Raw genomic sequence first — 16,741 nt, forward strand, 5'->3', positions numbered from 1 at the left:
TCTTTATAAACTTTCCTCCCTCTCAGCTGAAGTACATCCAGACTTTCTTACAGCCCTGCAGTGAGGCAGTGACCTACCTTCTTTGCCTAAATCATGTGGGTTTTTTCCTACTCTTCAGTAAACAAGAGAGGACATTTTCATTTTGAGTGGTCAAGTCTTATTCCAGCATTGTAACATGCGTTATGACTGCTTTTAGCATTTGTGTGCTGCAATGGTGACTTAAATCTAGGGAACATGACAATGAAACTTCCAAAGTCACAGCAGAGGGATCTTTATGCATTTGTGAGGGAAAAGAAAAACTTGTCTAGAAAAACCTGAAGATCTACTCCTGTTCCTTGCATTCTGGATGTTGTCCTACATTACTGGAGTATTCTGGACTTCCTGAAGTGTCTGCTCATATTCAATAAAATCTTAGGGGACAGTTATGAAGTCCTCAACTCTCTATGTAGACGAAATGTTTCCTTCCATGCTTAGTGAAATGTTTGTTGAAAACCTGTCCTATTCTTGTGAAACAAGCCCTCATCACCCAACATATTTGGGCTTCAGAAGTGGCGTGAGCTTCTTAGATTATTTTACCTGAGAGCTGATGTTAAATATGCTTTTCCTGCCATAACAGGATTATCTCATGATAAATTCCATCTGAACCTTACACAGAGAAGCTTCCTTCTGTTTCCATACTTAAATATTATCAGAACAGGCTAATGTTAACGTTAAATCTGAATTTACAGATTGAAGCAACCAGAAAGTCAATAATGAATTATTTAATCTGTGGTTGAATTGGCATCAAAAGGGCTTTGATACTCTTTTAAAAATTGGTTCACAAAATGAGCTTTTCATAAATTGGTCTTTAGAGTGAGACACACTTGAGGGACAGCTTATATAAATAATGATGAGGTTTATCAGCTGAGCTCCCTGGCTTTGTTATTGCAGCTGAACTGTATGGGAACAGGAGTTAATGCTGTTTCTTTTCTGGCAGCTACATGTGACAACAAAGAGATATTTTTCTTTAAGAACAGAATATCTTGTTTTGTCTTAGTGACTTGGAGAATGAAACTGCTAACAATATTTAAATGTTCATCATGAGGCATTGCAGATGAATGATGTAGCTCATACATCACAGTAACTTTGATCCAAGTTTCTGATGGCTCATAAATGAGTGTGATTATTCTCGAGTGTTTCTGAGCAATCAGACTAGCTGGAGAGTTGTCTTTTCTGTGTGTTATTTGGTTTGGTTTGGGGTTTGGATTTTTTTTTCCGTTGCTGTTGTCTCCTTAATGAAAACAAAGGGACCATGGGAAGAAAACTCTCCTTACTGGAGAGAAGTTAGACAGTCAGACTACCCATATTGCTGTAATTCTGTAAAGCAGTGCTCTCAGAAGCCAGGACTTTGGATCTTTCATTATACGTAACTTTTCCTATTAAAACAAGCATCTATCAGACCTTAGGTGCATATAACGTGCCAAAGGCAAAGGTAACCCCGTATGTTGGCATGATCACAATGGCTGTGCCCCCAGTGAACAACTCAGCTTTGAAGAATAAAGATATTTGTGAAGACTTTCAGTAGAAAGCATTTCTAATGATCAGCCCTCCAATGTTTTCAATATTTTTCAACTCCTCATGAATTATTTCTTCTGTCTGTTCTTTCCTGGTTTCTCTCCTGTGGCTCTGTTAGGGATGGTATGAATAGATTGATGACCTGGTTTTGAGACATAAGAACTTATTTTCTTCTTCATGTCACTGAGAACTGTGGAAAGTTAATTGTCCACAAGTATGGGGGAAGAATACAATCTTCTGATGTCCACTCTCATAGCAACTGTAGAACCATCCTCTCTCCCTACTAGATACAATTGTATCCACTTTCCTGGACTTCTTGTTATTTGTCATCTTTTTTTCACCAATGATTTATTTATTTATTTTTAATTGATAGTTCCAGGTAATTGGAATAATCTGGCAGAAGCAAGGAATGTGCTATATGTCCTTTTGTGGACACACTTTATTTCTTATTTCTAGGCATAGTAAAACCATTATGGTTATTCTTTAGAAGTTTGCTCTTTGGATTTCTGTTTAGTGATTTTCTTTCCTTTTTTTTTTCCCCCTAATTGCCATAAGGTGCTACAAAATCTAGCTTGCTGTCAGCACCCAGTATAGTCAGTATGTTTGTACCTGCACCAGAAGAATTTGCTGATGACCAGCCCATTTTGATGACTGACAAGTAAGTTTTTTTTTCTGTTCCTTTCAAAGAACTAGTTGAACTTTAAATATGTCAAGTAAAGTATAGATATACTTTATGGAAACATTCTGTTATTTATCTCTATGCCAAGTTTTTTACTTAATTTTTTTTACCCCAAGGTAAACACTTCCTAAACACTGCCAGCAAGATGTGGTTTTAATTCAGTAGGACTTGGATGATTTTGCCCACGTGAAATGATGACTCAGGCTATTGTGTGTGCACAGAGGGCAAGGGAAGCACTTTCCATCCTATTTTAAATCAAGGGTTCTTTGTGATCCATCAGAAACCACTTTTGTCTTAGGGAAAAAAAAGAAGTTCTGTATAAAAATTCCTTTGGGTTTCTGTTGAAATCAGTATTGCGTAATCACGTGTAATCAATGTAGCATTTTTAAAGCTGATACTCACTGATCCTCAAAGCTTTTTCAAACCCTAATTGGTTGATTCAAATGCCTCTAAAGGAAGTGTTAAACAGAAGTGTATTCATTTAATGGAGAAGTAAAGCAGTCATCAGGGAGCCATGCAATACTTGGGAAGAGAAACCACAAGTTCTTTCCTGCTCAGTCCAAACATGCAAGGATAATCACTGGAGAAAGACAGGACCATTGTGCAGGCTGTGACTGGAAGTGGACCTTATTGTGTGACTAAGTGAAGCATCCCAAAAGTTAGTCTGGTCTGTGGCACTTCCCTTGGCCATTTCAGCAAAGCTTAAGCACCACCTATTAAGATACAGTCCAGCTCAGCTTGACTTTCATGACTTTGTTGGCATATTTTCTTTCTGTTCAGTAGCAAAGGCAAGAAAATTGCCTGTTCAGTTCCATTAAGTTAAAATCTCACAATCTGCTGAGTCATTAGCAACTGATTGATCAAATTAAGCAAGCCTTCCTACTGGGCTGAGATGAGCCAGTTTCCCACGTTGGTTTGCCTTTTTCCTAGGTTGTGAAAGCCTGTCTCATCTCTCCTAAATCTGACATCCCCTTTATAATTAGACATTACGGAGCCCTTTCAGAACTTCATCAGTTGTCTTTGAGCATTTCAGGTAGGATAAGTGACTCAGAAGCAAATCTGCCCTGGGAAAGTAGACTTGTCTGAAATCTAAGATTCTGTGCCCCTGAAAGGTCCTTTCATTTATTTCTTAATTGCTGTAACTGCTGTGGGAACCAATCATATTGTTTCCTAATTGTGTAATTTGTTTTTCATAATTCATGACTGACAGGAAGGGCAATGTGAAATTGTTCCATCTCTTTAAGATCATCTATGAGTGTCGTTGTTTGTGTCTATGCTGCTAAACAGAAGAGTGCCAGGGGCTTGAGCCCTCACCTGAGTCCAAGTCACACGAGTTGGCTTGTGCTCACATTGCTGAGGGCTAGTCTTCATTGCTGCAGGTTTCTCTTGGATAGTGCAAACTGTAGCAGACCAATACAGTGAGGGAGTTGGAATACAGTTACCAATGAAGGACTCAAAACAAGGCCAACCCTGTGACCCTCTTTCGTTTGTCACAGAAGAAACAGCCAGTGCAGCTAGTGAGAAGCTTCATTAACGTTTAAAAGCTATAGAGTGTTATTAATTATAGAATGATCACAATTACATTATCTTTCTAAATAAATTTGGAGTAGAATGTACTAAGTAATAGTATTTTAAAAGACATAATTATACACAGATGTATGTATAGTAATACTTTGTTTTAAATTTGTTAACATCAGTTTTAAAAACTGTTCTTTGCAGGTGCCATGACTGTGGGGCTATTCTGGAAGAATATGATGAAGAAACACTAGGCCTAGCCATAGTTGTGCTCTCAACCTTCATTCACCTTAGTCCAGACTTGGCTGCTCCTCTGCTATTGGACATCATGCAGTCTGTAGGAAGGTAAATTCAGGACTTTCCTCTCTCCAATAAGATTGAAAGAATTTTGTGCCTGGAATTGGGTTTACATAACCTTCACTGTAAAAAGGTATATCTTTTAGAACTCTTAAGTAAATAACATCTATTTCTGTCTGTGTCTTCGTTACTCATCATTTTATAAATTTCTTATGTAACTTCTTCCACTATTAGTTCAATTTTGGGCAGCTCCTTTGATGTTTTCCCTTTTTACTCTCCAAAGGGAGATTCCAGCTGAGGAATCTCCCCAGTATGTCCCGCTGTAAGCAGTGATGTAAAGAACAAATTCAGATTTTTTGCGGTACCCTTATTTATTTACTACCCTGTTTATTACCTGAACAGTATTTGATGCAGCAATTGGCATGCTTCTGATTGTTTTAAGTGAAGAAAAATTTACTGTTAGTTTTTATTCCTCCTGCTAGTTGCTCCTTGAACTGTTTTTTTGTGGTTTGCTAGTTGCTCCTTGAACTGCCTTCCTGTGGTTTTTATATCCTATTTGCTTTCATTTGAGACATGACTTCATCTTTTTGAGAGAAGCCTTCTTTTTGTAATAATCTCCCTCACCTTACTTTCTTCTGCTCTTCTGAAGACTTCCTTAACAAGTACGGTACCTTTGCCCTGTGCTTCCGCTGTAATATTCTTAAACAGCTTCTGTGCTTCTTACAAAAAATGAATTCTCTTGATTCCCCTTTTTTCCTGCTTTGACAGAATTTTTCACTTTTATGTGATTCCTGCATTAGAAGTTATGCAGAAGTGTGATCAGGTTTTCTGAACTTTGCTCCTGGAGGACTCCTAGGTAGGATCATTCATTAGCATACCTGAAACTCTTCAGGCTTTTCACCTATATTTTTTATGCTAATTAAGACTAGTTAACAAGTTGCATCTCCTTATGAGGGCTTCCAAACCAGCTGCTGCCTGAGGTTGTCTCTGATAAGGTCTTAAACACATTACTTGTGTTTGCTACCTTGGCCACTTCCACGGCTTTTTGCCTCAGAGGTGGGATAGGTGTGTTGGGGGTGCTATAGAATAAATTTCTGAGCAGCACTAGACATGTAGAAATGATGCTTTCCTCCTCCATGTTCTTTTTAGTGACTGAAGTTCAATTTGCTTGACTGTGGCTTCTGCAGGGGCACAGCTCTTCACAGCCCTGCTTCTCATTACCTCCCAATTCCATTTAAACACAGCAGCTAGTCAAGTCCTCTATTTCCATTAATTGCAAGGCTGCACTTCCCTGCCATCACTGCTAATTAACTCCAGTGGAGGCAAAGTTTCTAATCTAGACAGATGCTGCTCATTCTGTATGACTCTTGTAAATACAGCAGTACTACAGCCACAGAGAGTAAATAATTTGGAAGATGAATTAGTCTTGTTGCTACTGGCTGTAGTTTTGGACAAATTCTAAGTTCAATAAGAGGCTCCCCACAAAAGAATTATTTTGAATATATGCTAAATAAGTAACATATACAGGCAGAGAGGCATTCAGATGCCTCATGTATATAACCTAAGTCTGTTTTTCATCTAGCAGTGCCATATCATTACCTCCAAATACCCATCTAGCAGCAGAAGTGAGAATGAATTAGACTTTTTGCATTCCTATTCTTACAAAAAGAACTGCTGCTTTCATGCATAGAAGAGGAAACAAGGAGTTAGGTAATCCAAGGTCTTTCAGAATACCTAAACAACACACAGAGAGATTTTCAAAAGTTATTTGGGTACACACAAATACAAAGGGGCATCTATTCTGATTTTCAGAAGACAAGAAATTTTTGGGTTCAAATAACTGAGAATTAGAGATTGACATGTTCCTAAGATTCTGACATGCATTTTAGTTTATGCTCTGGTTCCTGAATTAAGATTTTTGATTTGGTGATTCTTATTTTATTGATTTCCAAACAGTAAAGCTGGATTTGAAAGTTTAAACATTTAGACTCTTGACAGTGAAGAGCTTTGAAAAGCTTAACTTCTGTTCCTAACATGTACAGATTTAAACACGTCTGTTTACTACCTACTGTCCATTTACTGTTCTGCTTTGTGGTCTGCAAAGTGGAGGTAATGATGGGAGTTCATGGCCTTTGTGCAACTAAGATATTTAGAGTAATGATAAATACATACAAACTGTACGTTTCACAAAGTTTAAGATGTTCCCAAGTGTTCAGTGTAGTTTATGTCTCATGAAGTTTTTCCAAAGTTAGAAACCAAATACTTTGTTTATCATAAAACCCATGCTTGCATTATCAAATTCGAAAGGGGAAGAGAACATTGGACTTTGACTTCTTTTAGAAGAAAGATTTTAAGTTCTTGTTTTTCTATGCTTCAGCAGATTTTTGAAAACAAGTATCATGTCCATTGGACATGTGATTAGTCTCATTGCATTCTGCAGAAATCCTCATGTGCTTTAATGTAAGCCCATGCTACAGTTATTCCAGAATAAAGGTCTGTAGTGCTTGAAGGTGCCTTCAGACCTTTTCACCCAGAAAAAACTTTGCACAGCACAATTAATATGTTGTATTTTAGTGTGGATTCCTCTTAACAATAGTGGAGTCAGGAACTCTAATGAGTTTTTCTGATTTATGCTACCACAACTGAAGAGAATTTAATCTTCAATCTCCTGCACCATCCAGTTTGAGATTATTGCACTGTTGACAGTATACTGTGTCCTCAGCTTGCCAGGCATAATTAATGAAAATCACCATCCATTTTGGTTTATGCTGTTGCATTCAGATGAGCTGCCTTGGGGTCCTTTTTGGATTTTCTGTGGTGTTTAGAGAGGACACTATCTTCAGAACAGAGGCTGATCAACAGCCTAAAAGGATCATAAATCAAAAATAAACACTGATGGCCAGGTCATCAGCAGATATAAAATAATGTTTATCTGAAATTTCCAGTTAGATATATTGTCTTATACCATCTGAAATACTAGTGTGCAACAGATTAAAGGAAAAATTGCATAGTATTTTGCATGTAAGAGATGTTTCCTGTGTACATGTTTATAATTGCTTTTTAGTGGCTTTTATTATTAAAGGTGTGTTGCTTTGACATTGTAAGCCCTGATTCTGTTCATTTACATGTCCTGCATATTGAAGTACATGATTTTACTTTAAGATTGTGTTCAGTGTTTTCATCACTGAATGCCCATATTTAGCTTTAAAGTCTATATTTAGGTACTAAAATAAATGACCTGATTTTGGGAACGCAGTCTTTCTCATCTGACTTTGTCAGAACTCGTAGGTAACTTAGTATTTCTGAAATTAGGACAGTTATTTAGGTGCCAGAATCTGGAACTAGGAGCCTTACTTCAGACTGCCAAGCAGAGAATTTTTTGCTTAGTCTGTGTTGCTGAGTTAATCAGAAACAATTCAGTCAGTAGGCACCTTCTGGCAAACTTTCTTTCCCTCTAAAAAAAAATCAGTTATTATCCATGATATGCTGTAAGGCAATAACTTCACTATCTTTGTGTAGTAGAGGGAGCCAAGTAGATTTGTCTTTAGAGCTGTTAAGTATTAGTGAAACTGCAAGAGTGAATAGGGTTCATATGTCATGCAAACATGATTTTTCTGAATTTAAATGCTCTGCAGAAGATCTTTCTGGTGACATTTTAAATGTTCTCTAAAGTTGTTGTTCATTATTTATTTAAAATAATACTTTATTGGCTTACTTAAAAGCAAAACACAAAAAAACACATATGAGCTTCAGTCACTTTTTTATTTTTATTCCAGGTTGGCATCAAGCACCAGTTTTTCTAATCAAGCAGAAAGGTATGGTAGCAAACGATACCTTGACAAAAATGAAACAATGAATCTAAAGCATCGTATTCCCTGACCCTGAAATCAGCTAAATTTAACTTTTAAAAAATGTTATTTAAGGTTTGTGAGTAAGAGGAAAAAACTGCTCTTTCCCGCTTGTTTCAAATACCATGTGTGTTCTGAAGATGAACAGGAACCCTTATTCATATATATTAAACTTGAAAAAACTCAGATTCAGATGTAATTTAAAGAGGCTGCCTGGTTTTCGCAATTTCAATGCAGCTTTTTCTAACTTGTCCAGTGTTCAGTATTTGTCTCGATGAACTATCTCTATACATTCAGTCAAATGAATTGTCCTTGGCCATGGATAATCCCTGGAAGTGTTGTCTTATGATGTAAAACAGGTGCCGAATAGGATAAATTCATTTTGAGAAGCTGTAAAGCATGTTAAGATATGCAGTTTATGAGTAAATAGCTAATACTTTAGCTTTTTAAATTAAATCATTCATTTATGAGTGATTAGGAAGTATTTAAGCTCTTGAAGAAAACTGCAAGAGGCAAATAAATATTATTGTTCTTGTTTCCTTATTATTCTTATGTATGTTGGTAAAGCAGAGAGCCTTACCCTGTGTCACTGAAATACACAAGGTGAGAGCAGGATTGTATTTTGGACTCAGATAACTCACAAATAAAACTGGAAAATCAGGAAAAATACAAATACAAATATTTATTGAGACAAATACTTTAGGTATGTGTACATAACTTATTCAGCTCTTCATAGTTGATCTGAAGTCATAAAATCAATATGCTAAATTTTTTGGCGGATCAGGACAGTTCTGCTATTGACTATCTCACTCAAAACTGAACAGTTCCACAATTAGAAAGAGTAGCATCATTATTTTCTCCCTGTAGTTAGCTTTGAGAAGTGTTTTATCTGCAATGCAATTTTTTTCTTCTTTTTTCTTGCCTTCATTTCAGCATGATGATCCCTGGAAATGCTGCAGGTGTGGCCAAGCAGTTCCTCCGTTGTGTGTTCCATCAGCTGGCTCCCAATGGCATCTTCCCTCAGCTCTTCCAGAGCATTATTAAAGGTAATGTGCGATACCTGAGTGCATTTCTGACCTTTGGTTTCCTCTGTATGAGCAGCCAGTGCAAAAATGTCCTTCGAATTTCAGATGGAAGCTTTTTAAGGACCTTGGCCACGTCTCTTATGGACTTCAGTGAGCTGAGTTCCATTGCTGCTCTGAGCCAGCTCTTAGAGGTATGTTGACAATTGGCTGTATTAATGGTGCTAGTTTTATTAGCGTTGTCAAGTACAGTGGATTATTTCTCCTCATTCGAGTTCAAACTTGCATCATCAAAAACAAAGTAAATTTTTGTATTGTCATCCCTGGAAGCAAGCTGTCCTCACCATTTTCTTTCTGGGTTTTGCTCTCACTAGTAGTTTGGGGTTTTTTTTGTTTTGTTTTGTTTTGTTTTTTTTAACCTCACACCAGCTCCTGGAGCTATTCTATTCATTGGTAGTGTGGCTCATTCTTTCTTAAGAGTTAGGATCCTGCTTATAACATTTTGGCTCAAAATGTTTTGGTCAGTAGTTTAGGAACTGAACTGGACTAACACATAAATGTCACATATACAGTTCAGATTCTCTCCACAACATTATCATTAACATCACAGAAAAGCTAAGTGGTATTTGATCTGAACAAATTAGCCTCAGCACTTCCAAATACTGTTTAAGGGACCATTTCTGCATGTGTGCCTTTGTTCACTGTTCTCATTTTCTGTCCCAGGGTTTAAACAACAAAAAGAATTTGCCAGCAGGGGGGGCAATGCTACGCTGTTTGGATAACATTGCTACCTTTATGGAAGCCTTGCCGATGGATTCACCCAGCAACCTCTGGACCACGATTAGTAATCAGTTTCAGACCTTTCTTACTAAACTCCCATGTGTTTTACCACTTAAGGTATGATGTATGGACATCTGAAACAAGATATACTGCCATTGTTCAGGATGTACTGAAACAGTGGGAAAACTGTGGATGACAAATCAGAGTGTCATGTGAATATTTTCTAATGATCCGACTAATGTTTCCAGAGGACTGGATTTATTGCACCTCTGATCCATCCCTTTAATTATGTTTTCCGTGGCTAACAATAGCGACTGACCAGTTGACTCTTTGCTTCTTTCTTGGCTTTTTGCCTATATGCTTTTCATACCCTGTCTTTGTCAGATTGTATTTGAGAGAGTCAACATTTAGGCAATAAAAATCCATGTGGTTTTAACTGTTAAAACTAAATAAAACTCTCAAGAAAAGCAGCACCACTTAATTAATTTGCTGAAAGTACACAGTAGTCAGACAGGCAGAGAGAACTGAGACTACTGGGAATTGGGCCTAGCTTGTTTGGCTGATCAGGTTGTAGTTCTGGCTGTAATCAGAATGTAGTTGCAGAAACTGAATCTAGAAGCTTTAGACTCTGCTTTCTGAGAGCTCAGAGGACATACAGCAGGATCTTAAGTCGTAGGAGTATATTTCCAGATGTCTTTTCAGTAAAGACAGTAAAAACTTTTCTGAGTCTTTCCAGTAAACGTGGAATTCTGATGCCCTTACTCTGACTTTATTTCCTATGGTATGAATGAGCCCAGTGGTAGTTTCTTCTGTACAAAGTAGTGTTGCTCAGTATGAGCTGAGGGATCCAAGATCTGATTTTGTGATTGATAACATTGTCTTTTCAATTTGGGGTCATTGCCCAAGTACATGAATGATATTAAATTCCATGGCAGTATTATGCAATAGTCAGATCTTGAAACCTCTTTAGGTTTTGGAAGATTGAGACATTATCCTGCAGCACTTATTAAGCCAAACAGGCAATAACCATTCCCTCTGTATACTAGCCACCCCAATCTGCTGCATCTTATGTAACTGAAATAAATAGAAAGAAGTTAATTGGATCTTAGTGGTTCCAACTGCATATGTGCCATTCACAGAACCTTTAAGGTAGAGTGTTTACTCTGATTTTCATGGAGTAAAGCTAACTTTCCTAAACTAACCCTTTAGTGGAGTGATCTCATCTCAAGGCCTATGTTGTGGTATGTTACCACTGAAGGGATATGATTGTATTCAGGAATAAACCACTTTAGAGAAAGTAATTAAGAAATCATTTTTCAGACTCTGCCTATAACTTACTCATAGCTGCTACCACTGTAAGCGAGATGTGCACAGAAAGGTATTAACTCTGTTTTTTAATTTTCTTTTCTGTCTTCAAATACGTTCAGTGTTCTTTAGACTCTAGTTTAAGAATCATGATTTGCTTGTTGAAGATACCCACCACTAGTGCCACCAGGGTAAGTTCCAAGAAGACAAAATTCTATTGCCTCAGATTTAGCCAGCCTGTACTACTGTATCTATTGTATGCTGTTGTGCTACTGTATTGTGTTCTTATCCCCTGACTAGGAAAGTAATATATAAACATAAAATGGTGCAGTCCAATACTCTTTGGAGAATAATAAGATCTTTGGAATCTAGGTTACAGTAAAGCGTGGATAGAATTACATTCTTGCGTGGGTGTGAATGTATATCTTCTTAAAGATTTGATGTTCTCTTTTTTTTTCACCTCCTCTTTTTTTTTCTTGATAAAACCCCACATGAGTAATGAACTTCCTTAGGCATTCTTCAGTACAATTCCACTGAGGTCAGTGAGGTTTTCCTGCATGAACGCTACAGAATCTCGTATATCTCATAAGCACTGTGTCAGAGGTGAAACTGTTCTCTAATTTTTCGCTTCTAATTTCTCACAGAAGCAGGAAAGCAGATAACACAGCTGTTGGACCAAAGCAATGTAAATCCCAGGCAGATAGACTCTGAGCTAAAAATAGTACTGTTCCATTCAGGCATTTCTGAGTTGGAATGCTTTTTGCTGTGTTGGGCAACCAGTTATTGATTTCTCTAAATCATGTCATTGCAGAGTCTTCTGGACCCTTTTTCAAAATTGCTAAGTTTTGTAATTCAGAATGCTGTCTTCACTCTGGCCTACCTGGTGGAACTGTGTGGTTTGTGCTACCGAGCCTTCACTAAGGTAACAATGATGCTGTATCTTCCTTTGGGGACGAGGGAAAAATAGGACCAAGTCCTACTTCCCACAAGTAGTTTGGAAGTAAAGATGAAATCATTGTCAAGTTTCAGACATGCCAACAGTTTTAATGTAGTTTAGCTAATCAAGTAGTCATCATGATTCAGTACCTTTTAATAATACTGAGTTTTACATTCATAGTAAAGATGCAGATGAAGGGAACCTGCTGATAACATTTTTCAGAAAAGTATTTTGGTGTGATTTCATGACTTGGACTTTTTTTTCTCTTGTTGAGAAGATACCTGGTATTCATGCATCGCTTAAAATGTCTGTACAGTCATATCTTTCCTAGTGCACAGGTTTAGCCACACACTTTGTGAGTAGAAATGTAAATATTCCTGGTAGTGCCTTTTGAGAGCACAGCTGTGGGGGGAGGCAGCAGATAATTAAGTAAAATGGAAGACTCAAAGTTAGAAGTTTTCCAGCTTAGGTAATGTTTCATTCTGTATTAGCATTTCCCTTTGGCATGCACCGCTGTAAGCTGTGTAGAAAAGAGAACAGTATGTGTGCACCTTAAAAAGTTTTTAAGGTTCCTGGATGAAAGCTATGGTCTACAAATACAATCAGTTACTACTAAGTTTCATTTTTGTAGCTACCAGTAAGAAATTGAACAACAAAATCCACAAAAAGCAATCAAACCTTTTACTAAGGTCATATATGCTCCATTATGTAGATGGTCAAGGTCCTGAGTAAAAATGCTGCTTCAGCCACTAAGTGCACAATTTTCCATCCTTGATATGTTTGTCAGAACAGTAATTAATCCTCAGGAAACATTTTATCGTAAGTAGCTACATGATTTTCTATATGGGTAATGTATAGCTGGAACATGTGTTGTTTGAGTCTTGATAAGACTTAAAATATCGCTGGACAAACAGTGAAGAAATGATAGAAAGAATAACACTCTCACAGAAAAGCTGCACCCACAAGAAAATAAGAAACACTTTTACCAGATGTAATGGTTTGAAGCTAAGAGTATGTTTGATGACAGCAAGCAAATACTACCTTTTTGTCTCATTTGAAACAGTAGATTTTATGAGACAGAAAAATCCTGAATACAGAAGAGATCGTCTAGCTTTTGGAAGTAATTTGAGTTAGATTTATAGTTAAGGCTTTGGGAAAGGCAAAGTGAAAAAAATTAATGACCACTGTTAAAAAAAAAAAGAAATCAGTTGTGATGTGTTTCTCTACAGTGAAGATTACTGTAGGTAAATAAGAGTGTTGTTTGTGATAGAGTACCAAATAGAAGTGAATTCCAGAATAATTTGTGAGCGTTGAAACTATTAAAATTTAATTACTTGTTTTGCAACTTTGAGTATGCTGACTGGAACAAAACGGCAACTTTCAGCTAAGCTGTGGATGGTTCTTATCTTTTCAAAGAGCAAGCTAGTCCGACATGCACTTTGTAGAGGTCAGTGCTGTACAACCACTCCAAATCTTTTTTTATCTCCAACATTTTCCTAATACCCTGTGGCATAAATATCTGAGTTTCTCTTGTCTTGGAGCCTGAAGACTCACGTCAATCTGATATTTCCTTGTCTGAGTTTCTGTTCCAGGTCAGCAATTTGATTTTCTCAGTGCCTTTGGAACTCTCAGTTGAGAGTAGCATCTCTTCTGCGGATTGTAATCTTATCTTTAAGTTTTCCTTTCAAGTATCTTAAGGTCCTAAATGGACACTTTCTGGCTTTCTTATCTCTTACAACTGCAGAAGTTTGAACCTAAACATAGCCTTTTGCTAGTATTCTGTTGTCCCTTACAAAGTAAATGCAGAATGCCTCATGATTTTGCTATCGAATTTTTTGAAAGAATATTAAGTGGCTGATCTTTACTATTTGTAATTACCGTAATACTAACAGAGGTAAAATAAAGAATTTGGCTTACTTGGAGGATAGCATACCACCCCATTAAATATCCAAATTTACTCTTCTTATTACTAAGTTTTGAACCTGTGGTACTGCTAGAACTTCAGTAGTTTCATGTTCTACATGTAGACATCTGGTAAGTCACAATTTGAAGGTTGCAAGGCATTTTTTATAGGGATGCATAGACATTTGAGAGGGTTAATTTGGCTGAACAGTGGCTAAAGTGTTGTATTCTTTACACTCTGCTACCAGGTTTACACATGGGGTTCCCCTGGGTGTTATTCTCATGCAACAATGGCTCTGTGGCAGAATATGAAGTTCTTAAATTATGTATAAACTAGGCTTATACATATTTATCACCAGCATAATGATAGGAATAAGTAGACTTGGATAGGAAGGGTATTCTGGGCCATGGACTTATGTGTCGTCACTCCTACTTATAGTGCAGGAAGCAAGAGGTCAGATGTCAAAAACCATTTTGCCTGATTTTGCTCGATCTCTCTGTACTGCATGTGCTTAACAAACATTAAGAGTTTAGACTGTGAGATAGGAGGCTTCTTTGAGAAAGAGGTAGTTAACTGTTGTATTATCCTTAAAGCCAAGAAAAGCTGGGTTTCTTGAAGCCTGTGATTCCTTTCCAGTGTTCTGACAAAGCAATTTATTATGGCCCAATTATGTCCTGTATTGCATAGATGTTAGTATGTTAAGTAGCTGAAAGCTTTTGAAAGAATTTTGTTTCTGTTGTTTTCCAGTATGTGCAGGCTACTGTACTGGGTTACTGATAGGAACTTCTGTCCACTCTTTTGAGGCATATAATTGTCAACTGACTTGAGGATGGCACTGTGTAATGTATGTGTCTCAAGACTGAAGGCATGTGATGGTAGGAAGGGTCACTCTTCCTGGTGAATTTTAGGAAGTAGTCAGGGCCTGTTTGCACCATGAGTATTGTGCACTGTTCTGGTTCTCCATTCCCAGTCAGAGTGGAGTAGAATCAGAGAAAGTTCAGGTAAGTGGTAAGAAGAATGATCAAAAAGTAGGATGAGTTCCACATACAGAGGAATTAGGTTAGGGCTCTTTAATCTGAAAGAGCAACAGCTGATGGGAATGTGAGAGGTCTACAAGGTCATAAGACAGGGGTGGGTAATTTCATGCCTTTCCAGTACAAGAACATACTAAGTTTGTAGGACTTAGTGTCAAAGCAAGTAATGGGAAGTGATTCTTCAACAGTGTGTGTGACTCCTTGCCAAGTACCGTGTGTACTAAATGAGTCCAAGAGGTCAATGGGCACCTACATGGAAGAGAAATCCACTGAGAGTTATGAATTATACAGAAACCACACTGAGCTCAGAAGGTCCCTGAGCTGAAAATAGTTGGTGGAATTATACGTGCTTGCCTTGTTTTTTTTCTTCCTTTTGCTTCTGCAATGGCTTAGTTGGAGATAAGTTACTGAAGACATTTGTTCTGGTCTGAACTCTCCTGGATATTCTTATATTGTATTATTTTTATCAGAGCACCACTGATGCATGTGGAACGTGTGACTTTTGAATGCTTGCCCCCTCAAGTAATGGTTTCATAACACAGCTGATTTTGGAGTGTTAGCTTCCTACGAGTTTAGCCTAGACTGCAGCAATGTAGTCAGACAAGGACAAGGACTGCAGTTTGGGGCCCATTCCATCATCTAAATGTGTTTGTCTGCACACTCCATGTAATTGAAGGTGAAACTAGGGAGGTTGAAGTAAGGTCTGTTGATTCACAGACTGGTATCATAATGTCCATGAAAGATATATCATTCTGTCATTTTGGCACCTTCTCCGAAATCGAGGCCTGATATTTAAAATCTGTTTTCATTAAAAGATATGTGTGTTCTGTGGGAGACAAGCAGTGTTGCTGTAAGCTTTGTTTGATAGTATGCTACACACATAGTGTGGTGACATCAGTTCTCTGAAGAGGAACACTGGTGACTGTTTGGTCTGCTGCAAGCAAAGCTCTCTCTCACTTTCAGCTATTCATGTTCTCCAGCTCCTTCTTTTAGCTGCATTCTCTACTGTGTGTGGCTGGAGGTGGCTTCAAACTGACTATCACTAACTATACCTTGAAAGACTTCTCTGAGGAAGAGACAAATGAACCCATTTTACAGATGCTGCAGAGAAACTGAGGCCCTGATTGAGTAAAAATTTTCACTCATTTAACTTAAGTGAGGAGGCAAGTGCATGCGATTTACAAGATGGAAGATACTAGATTTTTAATCTTAAACACACTTTGGATATGCTCTCATTATTGGACAATATTATTTCATTTCTAATGGTTGTCTGAAAGAGAACACAGCCTAAGTTGTCCTGCTGATCAAAATTCTTGAGTTGCTGTGGTTGGTAGCAGGTTATAGATTTGTTCCACATTTTTATCTTACCATCTAAAGTCAGAGAATGTCAAAGTAAGATGTATAACAGGCCCATCTTATCTCTTGTACCTCCTTGCTGACTCAGCTCTACAGCTCTATTCTTAGGCTTCTGTCTTCTAATCTCCTCTGGCTGATTTCCCCCTATGTTTTAAAATGTTTCTGTTGTAGCAGCTGTAGCCAAGACTTTTTATTGTGGAAGTGGAAAAGTACTGCTAGACTAATGAGTGAAAATGGATGTCCAAGCAGCCATAGTGCAGCCACCTTTATTTTAAGGGGAATAACAATAGAAAAAAAGTATGGTAAAATGTAAACCATTTTTGGCAGGTTCAATGAAAGAATAATGCTAAGTACTATACCAGTTTTGCTCTCCTGTGTCATTTTTTACTGCTTTCCCCTCTTCTTATTGTATGGAACTTAGTGACAGCTACATTTGTATGCCTGGGCTTTATAACTGTTTTATAAAATCTATCCGTATTTCACATGTGAAATATTAAATCTTGGATATAGT

General features: G+C 37.5%; 1 protein-coding gene across 13 annotated transcripts in view; it reads left to right on the top strand.

Moving 5' to 3' along the window:
* UNC79 (unc-79 homolog, NALCN channel complex subunit) overlaps positions 1-16,741 on the top strand; it is a 106,923-nt gene that overhangs the window by 67,269 nt on the left and 22,913 nt on the right. For all 13 annotated transcript variants that reach the window (XM_032690762.1, XM_032690759.1, XM_032690763.1 and 10 more), the window contains 8 exons: positions 2,110-2,212; positions 3,953-4,093; positions 7,822-7,860; positions 8,827-8,939; positions 9,024-9,109; positions 9,639-9,812; positions 11,123-11,191; positions 11,812-11,922. In XM_032690762.1, coding sequence (XP_032546653.1) covers positions 2,110-2,212; positions 3,953-4,093; positions 7,822-7,860; positions 8,827-8,939; positions 9,024-9,109; positions 9,639-9,812; positions 11,123-11,191; positions 11,812-11,922 — 836 coding nt within the window. The remainder of the gene's footprint in view (positions 1-2,109; positions 2,213-3,952; positions 4,094-7,821; positions 7,861-8,826; positions 8,940-9,023; positions 9,110-9,638; positions 9,813-11,122; positions 11,192-11,811; positions 11,923-16,741) is intronic.

Source organism: Chiroxiphia lanceolata, chromosome 6 (assembly GCF_009829145.1).
Source record: "Chiroxiphia lanceolata isolate bChiLan1 chromosome 6, bChiLan1.pri, whole genome shotgun sequence".
In the NCBI taxonomy this organism is placed as follows: domain Eukaryota; kingdom Metazoa; phylum Chordata; class Aves; order Passeriformes; family Pipridae; genus Chiroxiphia; species Chiroxiphia lanceolata.